This window comes from Haliotis asinina, chromosome 11 (assembly GCF_037392515.1).
Source record: "Haliotis asinina isolate JCU_RB_2024 chromosome 11, JCU_Hal_asi_v2, whole genome shotgun sequence".
Classification (NCBI taxonomy): Eukaryota; Metazoa; Mollusca; class Gastropoda; order Lepetellida; family Haliotidae; genus Haliotis; species Haliotis asinina.
The window spans coordinates 54,855,329-54,874,191 of record NC_090290.1 but is presented as its reverse complement, the minus strand read 5'-3'; the positions used below and the strand labels follow the sequence as shown (position 1 = coordinate 54,874,191).

The following is an 18,863-nucleotide window of genomic DNA, read 5'->3' as shown; positions in this document are numbered from 1 at the left end:
TTAGAACAGAGGTTCATAGGAAGATAGTACATGTAACCTCTGTAGGAAGAGAATGATACTTCGCATGACTTTTAAATGTTTTTGGCCCACCTGATTCTATTATTGGTGTGTTTGACACCAATTTGTATAACGATGCTGATGTTAAGATGAAGTTCTGTATAAAATGTTAAGCATTATCAGCAGTTATATGTTAAAACCATTAAAAGACAACACAACATAAAAAGGATTGTGTTGTTATTTTGTTTTTTGTTGTGTAACTTCCTACTCAGCAATATTTGATATACAAAAGCTGGATATTACTTACGAATAAAGCCACAGTCCCATGGCTGAGATGCTAAGCATCATTCTACACAGTGACATCTATGACCAGGTCACGTAACCCCTTGCAAAAGTTATGGGTTGCTGAAGATCAAATCTAACCCAGATGTTCATTCTGTGTAGGAAGAGGGTATTGAAGATATGCATAAACACCAATTCTTTGTTGGATATTCATGGAAAGGGGTTGTACAGACATGCCAACCACTCTGATTTTCAAATATAAAATTTGCTGCCTGATTTCTCTTCAAGAAAACCTCTTATTTGTTTAGAAAAAATTCTGAACTATTTTTTTACAGTATGCAATTTTGTAAGTCAGCATTGATTTGTTTCAGTCAACACCAGTAAAAGCATTAGGAAACTTAGCGTGTGATCTTTTGAGCATCGATTGTGTATATTGAATGTTATGTATGTTATTGACGACAGTGTTTCAAAAACATTTTTCAAATTCATGTCATAACCCATATGTAAATGACACAAAATAGCAGTACCAACCACATACTCACCGTACTTACCACCACCTTGCACCTTCAGTGCCAACCACATACTCACCGTACTTACAGCCACCTTGCACCTTCAGTGCCAACCACATACTCACCGTACTTACCGCCACCTTGCACCTTCAGTGCCAACCACATACTCACCGTACTTACCGCCACCTTGCACCTTCAGTGCTTCGGCCTGGCTTTCAGGTAGTCATAACTCCACTTTCATTAGATTCAGGGTTAGCATCTCTGCATGATGTCTTTTGCTTGTTGAATGGTAATTCAACGAAGAGAGGTACACAGTGCATCCTACATTCCAAGTACCATGTTCTGTATAGCATTTCATGAGCCGCAACAAACCCTAATTTGATCTGCCAGAAGAATTGAGATGTATTTGTAGCATTATGACCAGGGTGTTCGTTATTACATAGAGATATATCATGGCACCGCCCTGCTGTTGTGACTTGTGTAGTGTTCTGATCTTGGTCTTCACAAAACTGAGAAATATCCTCATGGAAACAAATAAGGGAACACATGAAAGTACACGCTCAGGTCACAAATCAGAGTTTCTAGGACTTCAGTCCTGTTCCACAACGAAGCACATGACATGTGGTCTCACCTCAGGCAAATGAGTTTGTTGAAAATTGCCTCAGTTGACCCAGCAGAAAATGAGTACTATAACCCTCCAGTGCCCAACAGGCAGCTTGGGTTATCCGGGGGTAGTAATACGCCTGCTTTGACTGTTAGCGCTATGACTTTGTGAATGGAGTTTGGTGCAGTGTAAATGCACATATTATTATTATTATTATTGTTCTTATATTTATATCCAGGTTTCTTTACAAAGTATGTATTACACTGTGAGTGAAATTCTGGAAATAAATAGAGGAACACTTGTACTTTTGTGTCTTCCCTCATTTATTTATTATCAGTATAAATATTGTAGCACCACTTTGCTGTTGAAAATGTACAACATAGGCTCCTATTTGTTATGATGACCTGAAAAATGGTGGATCCGTTTTCTATTAAAATGTAGGTGTATGGTATTGTTCAATGGTATTGGTGTTCAAAGGTATTGTTGTTCAGTGGTGTTGTTAAACAGAAATCTGCATGTCTGGAGGTAGCTGTAAAGAAGAAAGAAATAGTATGGCTTGTTCAAATGATTCATTTTGTCATCAGTTTCAGTATTTGTGTTGAAGGTTAGCGAATGGAGTGGATCACTTTAGCAAATTGCATCAACTGGTGTTCTTTGTTTCAAGGTGCTGTTGCAAAGCCTACAGGTTAAAGCACTCACTCATCATGTATAGGGCCCGGCTTCAATTCCCCACAGTGTGAATCAGACCCACAAATGCAAATGTCAAGGGGGAACCCTTTTTTTACTCACTCACTCGCTTTGTTTCAACTTCTGACTCCACCATGGCTGACCTAGAGTAGTCCTCTTCAGGGGTGGAAGCAACTTTAACATATCTTCTGTATTCCAGTGCAGTGGCACATATACCATCACTTACCCTGATAATTTTTCCACTGTACTGACTATACTATACTATTTTCTTGTTCATTATTTCAATGAACAATATAATTAAGATTGGAAAGTCAACTGGACACCAGTACATTGTGATACACAAATCTGCTTGCCCAACAGACAAAAAACACGGGACTGTGACAACAGGCAATGGGTTATTTCCACCCCTGTTCTTGTAGCTGTGCAGCTGTGCAGCTGTGATCCACAGCTGCAGTGTGTTCAACGGTACACAAAGACAGACACTGAGCAACTATCACACTATTTAATGACCACGTTGATGATGATGATGATGATGTTGGTGGTGTTGATGTTGATGTTGATGATGGAAATGTGTGCAATGAAAGGACAGTCACATCAGCAGCGATCTGACCAAGAGGACCACACTAAGTTGAAGAGCGCTGATTGTATGCCATTCAGCTCCACACGGTTCTCCTTCCATATCTGGAATACAAACACAAATAGTCATCAGTTGATGTCCATGCTACTATTGTTTAGTAATGTATGACAGACCAGGTATGGTCTAGTGGATAGAGCGTCTGCCCTGGAGGCACATGGTCAGAGGTTTGATTCCACCATCATACCAGTAGATGATAAGAAATGAAACTTGTTTCCCTGCCTTGTGCTGTGCATTAAAGCAACAAAACAAGTATGTTTGTGTATTGGTCAGCTCACAGAGAGTATAACGCTTTTGATAGGGGTGTCTATCTTAAACTGATTGTATCACAGTTATGCTAGCATTATAAAACTTGCATCACATCATTCCAGACTACTGAAAGAAAACAGGCATACCCATACATGCACAGTGATAACAGAGTTTGAAATGCAAAAACTTTGACTGTACATTAAGACCATATGTTACCTTAATTTGTACAAAAACATACAAACTCCGAGTCACACTGACCTACTTGCACAATGCAGTTGTAATGCTGAACTAGCTAAACCTATTAGTTCACCTCACATGAACAGTAACACCAAATATCAGATTGTATCCAACCTGTGGTATTTGATGGTAACCAGCTGGAATATGTGTCACTGAATATCTCGGGGCAGTGGGGTAGCCTAGTGGTTAAAGCGTTCGCTCATCACGCGGACGACCCTGGTTCGATTCCCCACATGGGTACAATGTGTGAGGCCCATTTTCTGGTGTCCCCCGCCGTGATATCGCTGGAATATTGTTAAAAGCGGCGTAAAACCATACTCACTCACTCACCGAATATTTTAAAGAGTTAGTCACCTAACAGAGAAGTATAACCATTCATGGTTCACAGATGGGTAAAGTGCTTACAGCGTTCGCATGCCTGGTTCCATCGAATGGTACATTGTGTGAGGCCATTTCTGGTGTCCCGCCATGATATAATATTTCTTTTTGTGATGTAAAACTCACTCACTGTTACTTTCACTCACAAGGTGCTACTTACCCATGACATCTATTGACAATGCGTCGTAGACAGCAAGCCTTTCATAAGTAGTAGGCATGATCTGGCATTTATATCGTGCAGTGTCTTTGCATTGTATGCTGTGGAAGTATAAGCTGACTGATCCATTTTCCATTGACAGGTCAGTCCTATCTTTGAGGTAGAGACCACGTTTTTCATATTCGGCTGTATTGTCGCTGAACCGTGCGAGAGTCTTCCACGATACATCACTCTTCCTCTTCCTGTCGATCGTCACCGACGATACATTACCCGTGTAGGTGCAGTTAAGGCCAACGACAGTGCTGCCCTCTGTCGGCGTAGAGTTCGTTGCAGTAAGCTGGACGGTGTACCCACCCGATTCAGCACCAATGGACACTGCTAAAGACACAACACATTGATAATGTACAAGGATTGCCTTTTCTTTGGCTTTTCGAAATCTACATGTCTTTATGCGTCAGTCTATACTGGGGTGGTGGCGTAGGGTAGTGGTTAAGGCGTTCGCTCGTCACAGAGAAGACCAGGGTTCGATTCCACAAATTGGCTCGATGTGCGAAGCCCATTTCCGGTGTCCTCCGGTGATATTTGCTCTAATATTGCAGAAGGCGGCGTAAAACCCAACTCACTCACTTAATCCATATGATCATGGGTTCGAATGCTAGAGTAATCCTAATTATCATTCTCGGCCTGTCGGGAGCATCCACTGTAGTAACAGCACAACCTTTTCCGTATTCACAAGAATTCTCTGCTAGAAGCCGAATTGTATCATGAGTACGTGTCTGTTTGAAGTTGCGTTCTGCAACATTACAGCTGTAAAGTGACGTTTGCAATTAATCGAATCTGGACCAGACATTCCAGTGACTGATACTAGATACGATGACAGAGCATGTGTTTATAAATCACTATCAAATAATGATGATACCGGGTGAGCATATCCTGTCGCACCGTTGGCACCTGCCATAACCACACGCAAAAGTCAGTCAGCTGTTCACCTGAGAAATCCGGGAACCTATGCCACAAGTCAAAACGGGGAATTATGTCGATGTCATATTGATCACTGATGCATAAAGAGTGCCTTTCAAATATCTACCATATAAAATGTGAAAGCATCACTGCTCGCCATAACAATGTGGCACGCCTACGTTAATACGTTGTTTACACGAAGTGGGCGCTGAGACGAGCCACATCAGGTCGGTTCGTCCACCATAAATCTGGATAGCTTCATATGACACCGTCACGAAGAACATGAACATGTGTTTTCAATATGGGCAAAATTTGCTTGTTTGCCACCCCTCCACTGTAAGGAACTCAATGCGTTTAAGAGACCATATACATATATATACATGTCACTGTTAAAACACTAACCAGGTCAATAAAAGATCATAACTTACTAAACTATTTCGCACACTATGCATCACCTAGAGACTGTCCAACACCTTGTTAGTGGATTAACATCCTTGGCATATCCTAAACGACGACATGATGGCATGTTTCGTTGTTTCTGCTATCGTCTCAGCCATGTCTATGGCCATGACTCCGAGGTCCATCCATGGTACGACCCTGAACAATGACGCTTTTAAACATCTGTGCAATTGGCCCATATACAGCCTCAGAAGAGTTCCTACTAAACCTTATTTTGTCCTTTTTAGTAAAGACAATGAATTTATTTATATCATTGAATATTTCTTTCCCTTTTGACAGCAACGTGATTGGCAAGATTCAGAAAAAGCAAGTATGCAAGTGTCTCGCTTGCATCCGAAGTACACTATGGTCAGGCTACCTCTTGATCTCTTGGCGCAGATCAGGAGAGTGCCTCGGATCTCCAGCGGGAGCACAGTCCTTCTGACGCTCTGGGTAATGCAGAAGGCCGCAGTGTTGGGGGGTCTACTTGGTCTCCGGAAAGTTCCTGGCGGGTTCGACTAGGCAGCGCTTCCTGGGAGAAGTCCCATTCGCTGTCTCGGCTGCCTGTAGATAGGTCAAGGATCCTGACCTGATCATGAGCCTTACCAGCCAGACTGTGCAAGGATCACCTGAACCCTCTCTGCTGCATTTTCATTTTAATCTGCACATTTATAATGCCCCTATTCCACACCCATAGGCACACTCAAAGCGCTACAGAATATTTACTCTGGAGTATTCACGGCTGAAACTGTCAATTATGTACTGTTTAGTTGAGGTTTAAATCTGGACTTGAAAATATCAGCTGAGTCAGAGGTTTTAATGTCACAGGTGCCGAGTAAGAAAACGATCGGTATCCAATGTATTTCAGTTTGTCGTGTGGGATGACCAATAGATTTTGTGTGTTTCAATGCAAGTTGCTAAGACAAGTAGGAGGGAACCAAACCATTGGAGGCACTTTTATGGGGAACTATGATTCTGACATGGCACGGGCATTCATACAGACAAACAGGCAAAGACAGTGATCTGACTCAAGTATGTTGCACTGTAAACTGACAACTTTAAAACCATATACCAGAATCTGATGAGCAGGGAAAGGTGAACGGTGTAGGTCTACTCTTGTAACGCTGACGTCAAATTCAACCAGGGATAATCTACTGCTGTTCTCCCTGCTTCAACGCATCATTCAGTGACACTCTAATTTTGAAAAAAAGACATGCACGCTGCCCTGGTTGATTATAAGGCTATTGCAAAGGTCAAATACAGGCCGTATAAAATGTTTCAGCCAGTTATAAATGCCAGTAAAGCATTCACCCGATGAAGGGACAAAGTCCGTACCATTCGTTGTCAGGTTTCACCAACTGTCCACCGCATTCGTAGTTTGATCATGGTTTTAAATAATGGAGTTTCGTATGAAAGTAGGGCATGTGTCGGTATTTGTGTTTACGATGTATACAAACATACATCGCATTCCTCTGTGTACGTGAACGTCGGGGGAAGCAGCTGTCGGACGGACAAGTGCCCGTCTTGAACTTCGATCTTCTGTGACCTGTTCCACTCCAAAAGCCCGTTTACTCTCGGGGACACGATTGCTTAAGAGTACTGAGACATCACCGGTGATTAAAGTTATGGAGCAACATGCAAACCCCCAACATGCAGGGAAACTTTCACGATTAAACGAAAAACCCTATTCTCCTTAAGATTACCTCGTATAAATTGCAGTTTCCTAATCAATGGGCATACAGCATCGAGGAATACATGGGATGCGATAGTTTTCAAAGATAACATCTTCTCAGTTGCTAGGAGATGAAAAGGATCTATGTCTGAATGCTCCCACCTTCTTGGAAGATTGTCAGCCAACTCGGCAATAAACATGTCAAACATACCCTAGGTTCATCCAGTGTGAATATACTAGGATTACTGGGCTATGAAGATGTAGATGCACATCTTGTTCAATGATCACGTACAAACGTCCAGGGAAAGACGTCAAGAGGGAAAGATTGTTATACCGAATCTTCACACTTTTTTCACTTGCTTTTATCTTCCAACAATTTCTGTTGCTGAGATAAAGTTCTATTTTCTCATTGCACTGCTCCGTCTTATAGCAACTTTTCTGCACTATCCAGATTTTACGGTGCCTATTTTTGTCCTTTGCCGTCCTATTGGTCCATTTCATTGTCACCAAGAGATGATGGACATGTAGAACACTGACACTGTAGTCTGATAGGCCTTAAAGTGGCATGAGATTCTTCTGCAACCGGATTTTCAGTACCCACACATAAGCAGTGTACAGATAACATGTCATAAACTCATGACGCCATCAATGACGATATAACTCTGTAAGATTTAATGTAACGAGGTAGCCTAGTGGTTAAAGCTTTAGTTCGTCACACCAAAGACCCGGTACCCACATGAGTACAATGTGTGAAGAACTTTTCTGGTGTCCCCAGCCGTGGCATTGCTTGAATATTGCTAAATGCGGCGTAAAACTAAACTCACCCACTGTGTGATCCAAGATCACTTCAGTCAGTGTTCACAGATATGGATAGTCGCGTGTTTTCTAAACTATGACCGTATTGCTTGGAAGTCTTAAGTTTGCCATATATATGTGATGTCACCGTGCAAACTTCCGGTGATGACATTGTTTTAACATGCAGCTATGCTTGTGACAACCATGCGCAGGGTTTCACTTGACGAGTTGATAAAGTAAGAAATATCCGAGGCTTGCCGATTATATTTTTACCTTTATCAACGAGGGTTGATATAATTGATATCAGTAGACACTTGGGTGAGATTCTCTATATCTAGGACAAAACGTCAAGTGCAACCCTGAGCATGGCTGTCACAAGCATTGGTGCATGTTGAAACAACGTCTGTCATCAAAAATCATTCTTCATTAGTTTTCAATGAAAAATGCATATCTCTCAACGCCGTACTGTCATTAGACTTGCAGTGCAGCGATGCCATAGCATTGTGACGTCATCACCTTCATGACGTCATAGCATTGTCAGGGCATTGTACAAAATCTACTGTCAAAACAATGTCTCCTAATAGATATCGTCTGACCTCACACAAACGATATCTCCTGTGGAACACACTTAGGAGAGTGCAGGGCAGCTGATGCCCGTCGGTTCCAAATGCATTCCCGTACTTCAAATACTCAATAACACCCAGAAAATGGCCAACACATGATGTTTAGCGACATTGTAAACACAAAAGTACACCAAAGGGTTTTACTGTCTGCACTCGTTTACATCGAGTATGGGTTCGGGAGTGAAGTGTCCTCAGTTGGTCGTTCCAGCTGGTTCCCATTGTAGCATCTGGAGTTGCTCATTTGTGACGTCATTCTTACTTTACGTCACAATTTGAATGACGTCACCACTGTCGATGACACAAGAAAACAATTGTTTGCGATGTTTCTACGTGTTAATACGCAGTGAACAGTCTTGCAGTTTCCGGGAATCTAATACCATTTGATCATGTTTTCCAACCAATCAGATTACAGAACACAGTGACTTTTGGTTTATAATTTGGGATGATAAATAGGTTTTCAGGTATATACTAGTTTTCAGACTGCATCGTTTGTGTGAACAAGACAATGGTGTGTCACTAGTACAGTGTTTTCTGGGAGAATGAGGAAGGTAGTTGAGGTGTTTAAAGACGACAACTACATTTGACTTTTAGGCAGGTGAGCTAAAAAACATCTATGAGTGTCTCCTTTTTTTATGAAGGTGGGCTATGGCACAGATTAAATGCATAGCTACGTTAATAACAACATACATGTCACTCCAATGGGCATGTTGTTACAGTCCTATGGCCTGCAATTATGATTCATTATTTGCTTGCTTGGGTGTAGTTTTACGCCGCACTAAACAGTCGGTATGGCAGCTGTGTGTAAATAATCGAGTCTAGTACAGACATTCCAGTGATCAACAGCAAAGCATCGACCCACGAAACTGGGATAAAATATTATGTTTGAGCCCCGTCAGCGACCCAACACCAGATCCCGTCTGTCGTCTCTTATGAGAAACATGGGTTGCTGAAGACCAATTGTAACCCAGATCTTTCCATACTTACCGGTGTCGGTCCTCGTCAAACAATACGCGAATACAGCTGCCACACTTTTTCAAAAACCTCGTTTATCCCCAAGCACAGATTTGTCCCTGTTAATGCTTTTGGGCACAATAGCAACATTTTGTATTTGCCAGCTAAAAGAAAACATGCTTCTCTCAAATACAATTGCCATTGATTCTTCTCTACACATGTTGCACTGATTCGGGACGAAATCTATCATGTTTAGCATAGCCCCGTTGTGTACAGGACTGGTGTCCTTTTTGTCTATTTTTTGGATCGATAAATAAAGTTGGAAATCTGTGACAAGCATGTACCGTGTCCTCGCACGGATTCTGTGGAAAGTTGTTGCACACACAAGATACACCGTCAGGAAAATAACATTTACATAAATCAACACGTAACATCACTACATTCCCAGCTGTGATTTCCCACTGTATCACCACACGGCGGAAACTATTTTCCAGGCCGCTCATTATTATATTATTTTTGACATTTATAGGGGATATTCATCAGTTCTTCCATCGAATGACCCATCAAAATCGCATTTGTCACAGGTGATAATGTCAACTTCAAGTCACGAAATGTACCAGACATGGTTTGAGATACCAAAAGACATATTCTTTTTGTGATGTTAACATGCTATGTTTTAATTCCTACCATGAGAACCACTGTGGACAGATATCATAGGCGGATCGCCCTCACCCCAACCTCCCAATCTTTTCTTTTGTCCAGACATTTTGTTAAATGACCATTGAAACTAGGATGAGAATGAACTGTGCGTGCAGCCCACTTTCTAAAGAAGCTCTATCCGCCCCTGGATACAGACTGTCATATAATTGGTGAAACTTTAACTTGACATTCTTAGATATACCGTAGTATAGTAATTCATCACTGATGCCTGGCAACATCCCAGTGACTTTTGTACTGTATTTCGGTTAGATTCATTTTTCAATTAATTAAGCGTTACCCGGATCTTCACGGGTTGGGACAAGCAGGGGTTACTGATGACCAATTGCAACCCGGATCTTCACAGTTTGAGACAGGCATTGGCTACTGAAGACCAATTCTAACCCGGATCTTCACAGTTTGAGACAGGCATTGGCTACTGAAGACCAATTCTAACCCGGATTTTCACGGTGATCAGACTGGTAGTAGCTAAAGTCTTAGGTGTTTTGAGGAACTAAACCCAAAGTGGTGAAAATGTTCGCATACACCCCAAAATCTGAGAATATTACTGAGCATTTCATGGGCCCAAGACATCATACAAACTGGAAAAGATGTACTGGGGATCGAGGTTACGAAATCAGGTTGTTTCTTAGCCCCGTTAGAGATTCTCCTCCTGAACTATAAATACGTTCAATATGTACGTCAGTATTTACGCAATAAAAATTCTGCAGGCACCGAGAAACACTCAAGCGTGGGAATAACAGAGACGAGCTTCACATAACGTACATGCGGGAACCCGAACCCGGCCTCGGCGTGGGAAGAGAACGCTTTAACCGCTACGCTACCTATATGCCTCCTTATTTTCAGAACAGCCTGAAACTGTTGTGACTGACTCAGAAGCAACATTTTCTAAATTACCACGGGGAGTTCCTCACGCAGTTAATACACAGGCCTTGTATGTAATTCGCTGTAGTCTCTCTCCCCCTACCACCCCCACCCACCAGATGAACGCAAGACTTAGTGATGGTAAACTGACATGCCCCCTTAATGCTTGTGGAATTTCTAGACAATAGCGCAAAACAGCACCGATCGAGGTCACGCAAGAACTTCCAACTCATTTGGTCACGTGATATGCTCTGCCAGCATGTTTGTTTGTGTGCATGCAACCAACGTGTTTGTTAATTTACATGCTTGTTTGTGACCAGTAAACAGTGACGGCATTCCACCTAGCCATTTAACATCACGTTCATTTAGAGACAATAATGAGCAACGGCTCCACTGACGACCCGGCTGGGAGATATCAGTATACAGAGAGGTGTATACGAATGGGGCGGTGAGGAGGGGAGGGGCGTGTGTTGGAGGTCACCTTGACACTGGAGATAAGTCCACGCGCTCATTTTATTGAGATTCGCATCATCCTTCATGTGTATATAAGTAACAACTGAATAAGGTGATACTATATATCACGTTGTTACTAAATGGTGTAAAAAACTACAAAATTCTGAGCTGAAAACTGCGAGAATGCCTATCTCCGCTTATACCTTCTTTCAGAAATTGGCATGTTTTGTTCTTACATTTGCAATCCCTGATCACTTTGAGACGTCCATTTTTAATACAGCACAACTGTAAACGTCAAAAAGGCGTAAAGGCCTGTCATTTTGAAATCATAGCATTGTTCGAGCTACAACTACCCTCGATAACGAGAGGTAATATATCGTCTATAAATGATTTTAACGAGAATATTATCAACAACATTTATAATCGATGGTAACAAGATATACTGATGTTATCCATACATACAGCAGTGAGAAAAGTACTCACAAAATAGAACGTGAAAGGCTTGTCAATGAATTACCTGTACAACTCAGAAGAACTATCCAGAATATCTCGCGCACCATTTTCTTTGCCTAACGTTTTCTGTGTTGCGAGTTCCCTGAACTTGCGCACGGCCCACTGGAGATACAGTCACTGGTTTCCTTCTCGGCGTTTTGCCATGCAAGAGGAGTAAGCGTGCACCAGCTTGCGCATCCTGTTCGCTGACTGATGTCAGTACAATCGACACACTGACTCTCCAGATACCAGCAACCGTATAAGGATGCTCGCTACGCAAGCTCTGCAGCCAATAGGTTATATTGGGCGGCGCATCATTAAGAACTTCACACACATTCGGCGGGATTCCACTTAGCGTAGTGGGTACTGTGTTCGGTTGTTATCGGCCATTAGCAAGGTTAACGAGATAACGTTGTCTGGTTAGGTATTTCCACGGGAATAGTTTAAGCTCTCACCTGAAGGTCAAATAAAATAATTGCACAATTTGTTTGGGTAGGTTTACTTGCTTCACTCTTTAGATGCTATACACATATATATTTGGTTATTAATACTGGTTTATAAATTAACGTTATTCAGGCCCCCCTAAGTAATTGAAGGAATTACAGCAAATTTGAAGGAATTGCATCTCAAATGTAAACAAACGCAGCCCACTCGCGAAACAATTGCAGCGATATCGGTAATTTAGCGGTAATAACAGAAATACATCGGCCCTATCGGAAGCAATGTCGGTAATACTGGAAACACGATCGGCCATCTTCGGAGATTTTTCGGTCGCGAGCGGAAACTCACGCAGCAAAACATGGCGTCGTTGGAAGAAGCGCCCGTCTCGGTGAGATTTGTTTTTAGTTTCTACTATTACATTTTTATACTTATCCATCTTTGACCACCCGTGTTGAATGCGTTTAGGTATGAGGTGTTGTCGGGGCAATAGCTTATGTTTTTAGGAAAAGATAGTCACTCTAGGAGAGTGTCACAAGTCATGCCCCTGGAGTTTGTTTACATCTGAACATCGAAGTCGTGCCGATGATTACGAACGTGCCCCAGATATAACATCATTTTTTTGTAAAATGTGTTTAAATTTGTCAATTGCACTTCGTAGCAAGAATAATTATGGCTCATAAACTTCTTCATGGCGCACGTTCATGATGTTCGTAATCATCGGCACGACTTCGATGTTCAGATGTAAACAATCTCCAGGGGCATGACTTGTGACTCTGTTCTGCAGTGGCAATCTTTTCCTAAAAACATAAGCTATTGCCCCAACAACACCTCATACCTAAACGCATTCAACGCGGGTGGTCAAAGATGGATAAGTATGAAAATGTAATAGTAGGAACTAAAAACAAATCTCACCGAGACGGGTGCTTCTTCCAACGACGCCATGTTTTGCTGCGTGAGTTTCCGCTCGCGACCGAAAAATCTCCGAAGATGGCCGATCGTGTTTCCAGTATTACCGACATTGCTTCCGATAGGGCCGATGTGTTTCTGTTATTACCGCTAAACTACCGATATCGCTGCAATTGTTTCGCGAGTGGGCTGCGTTTGTTTACATTTGAGATGCAATTCCTTCAAATTTGCTGTAATTCCTTCAATTACTTAGGGGGGCCTGTTATTTGAATATGAGGTAACGAGGACGTTCATCGCCTTGTTGGCGTATGTCGTGGTACTGAGCAGCCTTCAAACTACAAACTACAGTTTGACAACACATGTTGTCAAACTCGAGTTTGATAGTGCGAACATTCCAACAACTCGCCAATGGCACGAATTTGTAAAACTACTGTTGTTGAGAAATAGGATCTGTCACTATTCTCGCCAACTTTCCCATCAAACTTTAGGTGTTGTAAAACTCGAGATTGACGTGCATACAAAAGTTTGACAACATGTGTTTGACGTATGAAAGTGATAGTTTGACAACTTTTAACACTTCAACAACAAACCTTAGTTGGTAGTGTGACGGCATCTTTAGACATAATTAAATGTTTCTAAAACCTAGCTGTTCGGGAGTGTTCACAAAAACGCTTCTCGTTCAGTCAATGTTTATGGAATAAACAAACATTCGTAGGAACACATCCATTTCGTTCATTCCATAGACACTGACTGCACGAGACTTACTTGCGAGTGAACTGTACAGGATCTCAGATTCAATGTTAAACATTTTTAGTAGTTTTCTCCAACATCGCAGACTACGGGCGTTTTGAGTTAGGTTGGGTTTATATTTTAGTTTAGACAATCAGTTGGGTTTTCATACTTAGTAAAGAAAGTTAGAAGTTAGATATTTCGAGGTTAGATTAGTTTGGTATTAGTCGGGTTTTTGAACAGTAGCAGAGTTAGCATTTAGATATTAGGAGTTAGTAAATTTAGTTAAATTCCTAGAAATTCATCAACAAAAAGTTTGAACATTTAATCAGTACTTCACACATTCGTTTTTATGCATATGTGTTATCATATTTAGTTCTTGAGTGGCTCATTAGAAATAATTGTTATCGCGTTTAGTTCGTCACAGTCAGTAGGTGTTATCACGTTTAGTTGATTAGATATATTCACATAAAAACCTTCAGAACACTAGTATTCTTCTGTGTCATACGATCTCCTCTTAGCTGTGATATTCAATCCATGGCAGGAAATATCAGCGAAGTGAGTAAGATGGATGATGTATTACACTGGATTGAAACAACAACTCGGCGTCTCATTACGCCTCACAGTATCTCTCTCAATCCCAATGTCCCAATAGTTGTTTACCTTCAGTTTGGTTTGATACTCTTGCGAACAGTCTTTTAGTCCGTTTGGCTCACAATTGGACCGATGAATTGCAATCTAACTAAAAAACTAGTAAACATATAATGCTGAATGAAATACTGATCATAATCAAAACAACAAACCAACTCTACGATGTTTTTGCAGAATATTTGTTCTAAAAGTACATACGTGGTTTAACAACCTATCATTACCATTTTGACACAGTTCACTATTTGTTACAATTTGCCGACAGCCTAAGTATTTCGGTTTCCCTGGCATACGCTTTCAAATATATTTGTATCTTCGGCAACATTTATTAGTTTCAATAATAATTTCTGGATTGTATGCATATTAAGTTCAAGACGTCCCTACTCAAAACTGGCTACCGTAGACGTTAAAAGGAAAATAAGTTATTTTTGCTGCGCGTTCTGAGGGTTAAACGAGACGCCTGTAATAATAAGGCATGGAGTTGCTTATACATCCACAGACTTCAAACTACCACGAAGAGGCAACCTGTAAAGTGATGCAAAATTGTGATAAACATCAGAAGGCCATGTCCTACATGTTCAGCCTAATGACGGAGGTTTCGCGTGTTGAGCACATAAGAGTTTGGTGTTCGGGTTAGTTTATCAGTTTATAAATACATGACACGCATTGTTATGGACAGCAGCTTCATCACCTGAAGGAGCAAGAATAAACTCACAAATAAATGTATTATCCCGAGGGTTCGTCCAAATTCAACATGCCTTGCCAGAAGTTATACAAACACATGTAACCGCCTCCATGGTGTAGTGGTTAGAGTGTCCGACTGAAGAGAGGACCTCCGTGATGTAGTGGTTAGAGTGTCCGACTGAAGAGAGGACCTCCGTGATGTAGTGGTTAGAGCGTCCGACCGAGAGTGTAGTGCTTAGTGCGTCTGACCGGAAAGTGGACCTCCGTTGTGTAGTGGTTAGAGCGTCCGGCCGAGAGCGGACATCCGTGGTGTAGTGGTTAGAGCGTCCGGCCGGGAGAGGACCACCGTGGTGTAGTGGTTCGAGCGTCCGGCCGGGGAGAGTAGTGGTTAAAGCGTCTGACCGGAGAGAGGACCTCCGTGGTGGAGTGGTTCGAGCGTCCGGCCGGAGAGTGGACCTCCATGGTGTAGTGGTTAGAGCGTTTGGCCAGGGAGAGGACCTCCGTGGTGTAGTGGTTAGAGTATCTGACCGGAGAGTGGACCTCCATGGTGTAGTGGTTAGAGCGTTTGGCCAGGGAGAGGACCTCCGTGGTGTAGTGGTTAGAGTATCTGACCAGAGAGTGGACCTCCATGGTGTAGTGGTTAGAGCATCTGATGGGAGAGTGGATATCCTTGGTGTAGTGGTTAGAGTGTCTGACCGGAGAGTGGACCTCCATGGCGTAGTGGTTAGAGCGTCCGACCGGAAAGGGGACCTCTCAACCATGCTGTTGCAGGTTGTGCCAAAGGGAAACAACTCCCCACTGCAAACAACCTTAAGTGACTTGGTAATCTGTGAGGATGTGAAAAGAGAAACATAACAAAACAATAGAGATGAGGTTGTCTTTATGATACAAATATGGAAAGTTAAGATAGCAATCATTTCTATATACAATACTAATGTCCAAACTATCTGGAATGTATCTACTGCACCATTCATCATTAAACGATTTGAGCTACTAGGTTCATTTTAACCCTGATTTGTTTTATTATAACAGTGATATAACTGTGTGATGCTTCTTGTAACAGGTAAGCAGCATGTCAGGGGTATACTACAATTACAAAAACTCTTTGAGTCAGGCTGTATTCACAAACCCAGAAAATAACAATCACAGGGTCCAAAACCGATCTCCACTTTTGAAAATGGTATACATTGTATCAAGAAACATTTTCAAACTATGAAACATGTAACAGGAACTGTCTTTCCCAGTGGTGAGCACAATATTGCACAATAATAGGAAGCTGCATCATACTGAGAAATTTAAAATTTCAAAAACGTTATTGATAATATGAGCTTTAAATTCTAAATGTATATATAAGATTACTATACAAAAATATTTGCTTGATTTTTTAATTTTTCAAAGTCAGTGTGTACTTCCTTTAGTAACACCCTGCAAAATTTCAGGAGAAAAAGTTGACAAGACGTTTCATAAAATCCAGACGAGGGCCTTTGGAAATGCTTGAGGACAGAACTCTAAATGAAAATCACAAACAAAAGGCCATAATTTTTAAATATGTCATAAAAAACAAGACCGTTGAATTTTACTCACAAAACAAGGGTTTTAACTCTCAGTTTTGCATGTGCATTTTTCCATGTACAAAAGAAATATTCACAAGCGACATCTTACGAAACCCTCCTAACAAAAGTATTTCCATGGGAATGGATAAAGATCTCACATAAAGCTCAATTAAAATCACAACACAGATAAACGTTCACACCATGCTTTAGGAGCATTTGCATTTGAATATATCCTCCTCCCTCTGTTATCACAACCTTCTAATACTCAGTCCTCTATCTGCCTTAGAGCAAACACTCGCATGAGATCAATAGTAAACAGTAAATCAGGCGCCTTGCTCCTCTGAGTCCCAACAATCAATGAATTCTGCATGTAATATTTTAAATACACTCAGCCCCCAAACACTGAAACTTAACATCATAGTCTATATTTTCCTATGTGTTGCAGGTGCTTTGTTTTCCAAACAACAGCACAGTGCAGTCAGAAAGGTTTTAGTGTCTGGAAATTTGATCAAAGTTGGTTTACCACTACTTAGTCCCAGAAAACAAATTCCCCTGTACATACAGTGGAAGCTGTCAAAACCGGCATCTGTCCAATCTGGCATAAAATCTCAGCTCCATCCATGGCTTGTACATTTACCATCAGCTCTACAATCCAGCACTTTGTCTTATCCAATTTATTTCTTCAGTCCCCATGAGTGCCGGTTTAGACAGCTTCCACTGTATCTCTAATAAATACACACCTCGGTGCATATTCCAAGCACCCAGGCATTTAATGTCAAATATCTGAATATATAAGCAGTGCATGAAATAAGGCCTATCTGACCACCTGAGATGGGCAAGATATCTGACGCATGGTCTAAATGTACAGCTAGCCAGTACGATGGTCTGGTAAATATTTTACATGTTCCATTGATCTGGGTAAATTTCATCAGATCTGGTCAGGTTAAATCCTTTTGGGGCTGGTAACATGTTACAGTTATCAAGCCCTGATGACTGGTGGGGTTTGGGGTTTATTTCATACACTGATATAAGACAAGCAAAGGTGAGTGAATGACGTATTACCACATTTTAGCATGTGTCTATGGTATCTTATAAACATTAACTCAATGACATAGGTATGTCAAACGACTGATGAAAACTGTGGAAATATGAAAATCAAGGATAGATGAACACATTGAAGGTAATACCTGCATGTTTCACCACAAATAAAGAGTGAAAATATGGTAAAATAACCTCAAAATAACCATGTGTCCTGTTTACATAAACACATGAATAATCAACATTAACACCAAGATCCCTTAAACAATAAGCTTCCACCTTGTTTATAAGTTGTTGAAAACCCACCAACATCATGTGTGCTGTCAACTAGCATTCTTAATGTAATATAAACTTGCGCACCTGTTTCATTCAGTATACAGTCTAAGAGAATATTCTGTCTTCTTTGGTTACTAAGTCCCTGTGTTAAGGTATTAATGGATTTTATATTGTTGCTATAAATCTTCAGCTGTCATGTTTTTGGACGGCAGTGTTTACTCTTCCCACAGCGAGGTAGACTGACATTAAAATATTTGGATGATGGCCTTTAAGACAAAGTTGTCATTAAAAATGTTGTGATATGTTTTACAAGGATACATTATCTTTTAAAAGAAAAACAAATACATATACAAAATATGTTTTGGAGGCCCTGACTGAAATAACTCACTTTTAATACAATTATGTCTGTGGTTATTTGTATGATACAATCATAATAAATGTTGACACATTCTGACATAGTTACTATAAACTGTCAACATTTCCAAGAATCATTGTTTGTTCAAATCTTTGATGCTCATCAGTGTTATTCCAGGTAGGTCAATACGGAACAGGAAATAATGTAATGCACATCAAGAAATATAGTCATGGGACTTGATCACTTTAAACCTTCTGCAATAGATGTGCTGTTACCATAGAAACAATTGATTGGAAATACAAATCTCTTAGTATGACAGCATTTAACCATCAGGATTTTTCAAACTATGGCATCTTTACATAAAAGGTTCATTAAAAATCTGATTTGATGAATATTTCATATTTTCAAGAGACCTTCTCCACAAAGTAATTGTAGCATTAGAAATCCTAAAGGATAGGATTTATCAATATGTTATCTCTATGATCATGCTGTCGAACACCACAAACAAATCTTCACATCTGTCCCAACCAATAC

General features: G+C 40.9%; 1 protein-coding gene across 1 annotated transcript; it reads right to left on the bottom strand.

Annotated features, from left to right (window-relative positions):
• Nucleotides 1-2,567: 2,567 nt before the first annotated feature.
• LOC137256033 (uncharacterized) lies at nucleotides 2,568-11,934 on the bottom strand. The gene is made up of 3 exons (XM_067793691.1): nucleotides 11,725-11,934; nucleotides 3,738-4,112; nucleotides 2,568-2,760 (listed from the first exon to the last, which is right to left on the bottom strand). The coding sequence occupies exons 1-3, from the start codon at nucleotides 11,765-11,767 to the stop codon at nucleotides 2,669-2,671; spliced, it is 510 nt and encodes a 169-aa protein (XP_067649792.1). The 5' UTR covers nucleotides 11,768-11,934; the 3' UTR covers nucleotides 2,568-2,668.
• Nucleotides 11,935-18,863: the final 6,929 nt, after the last annotated feature.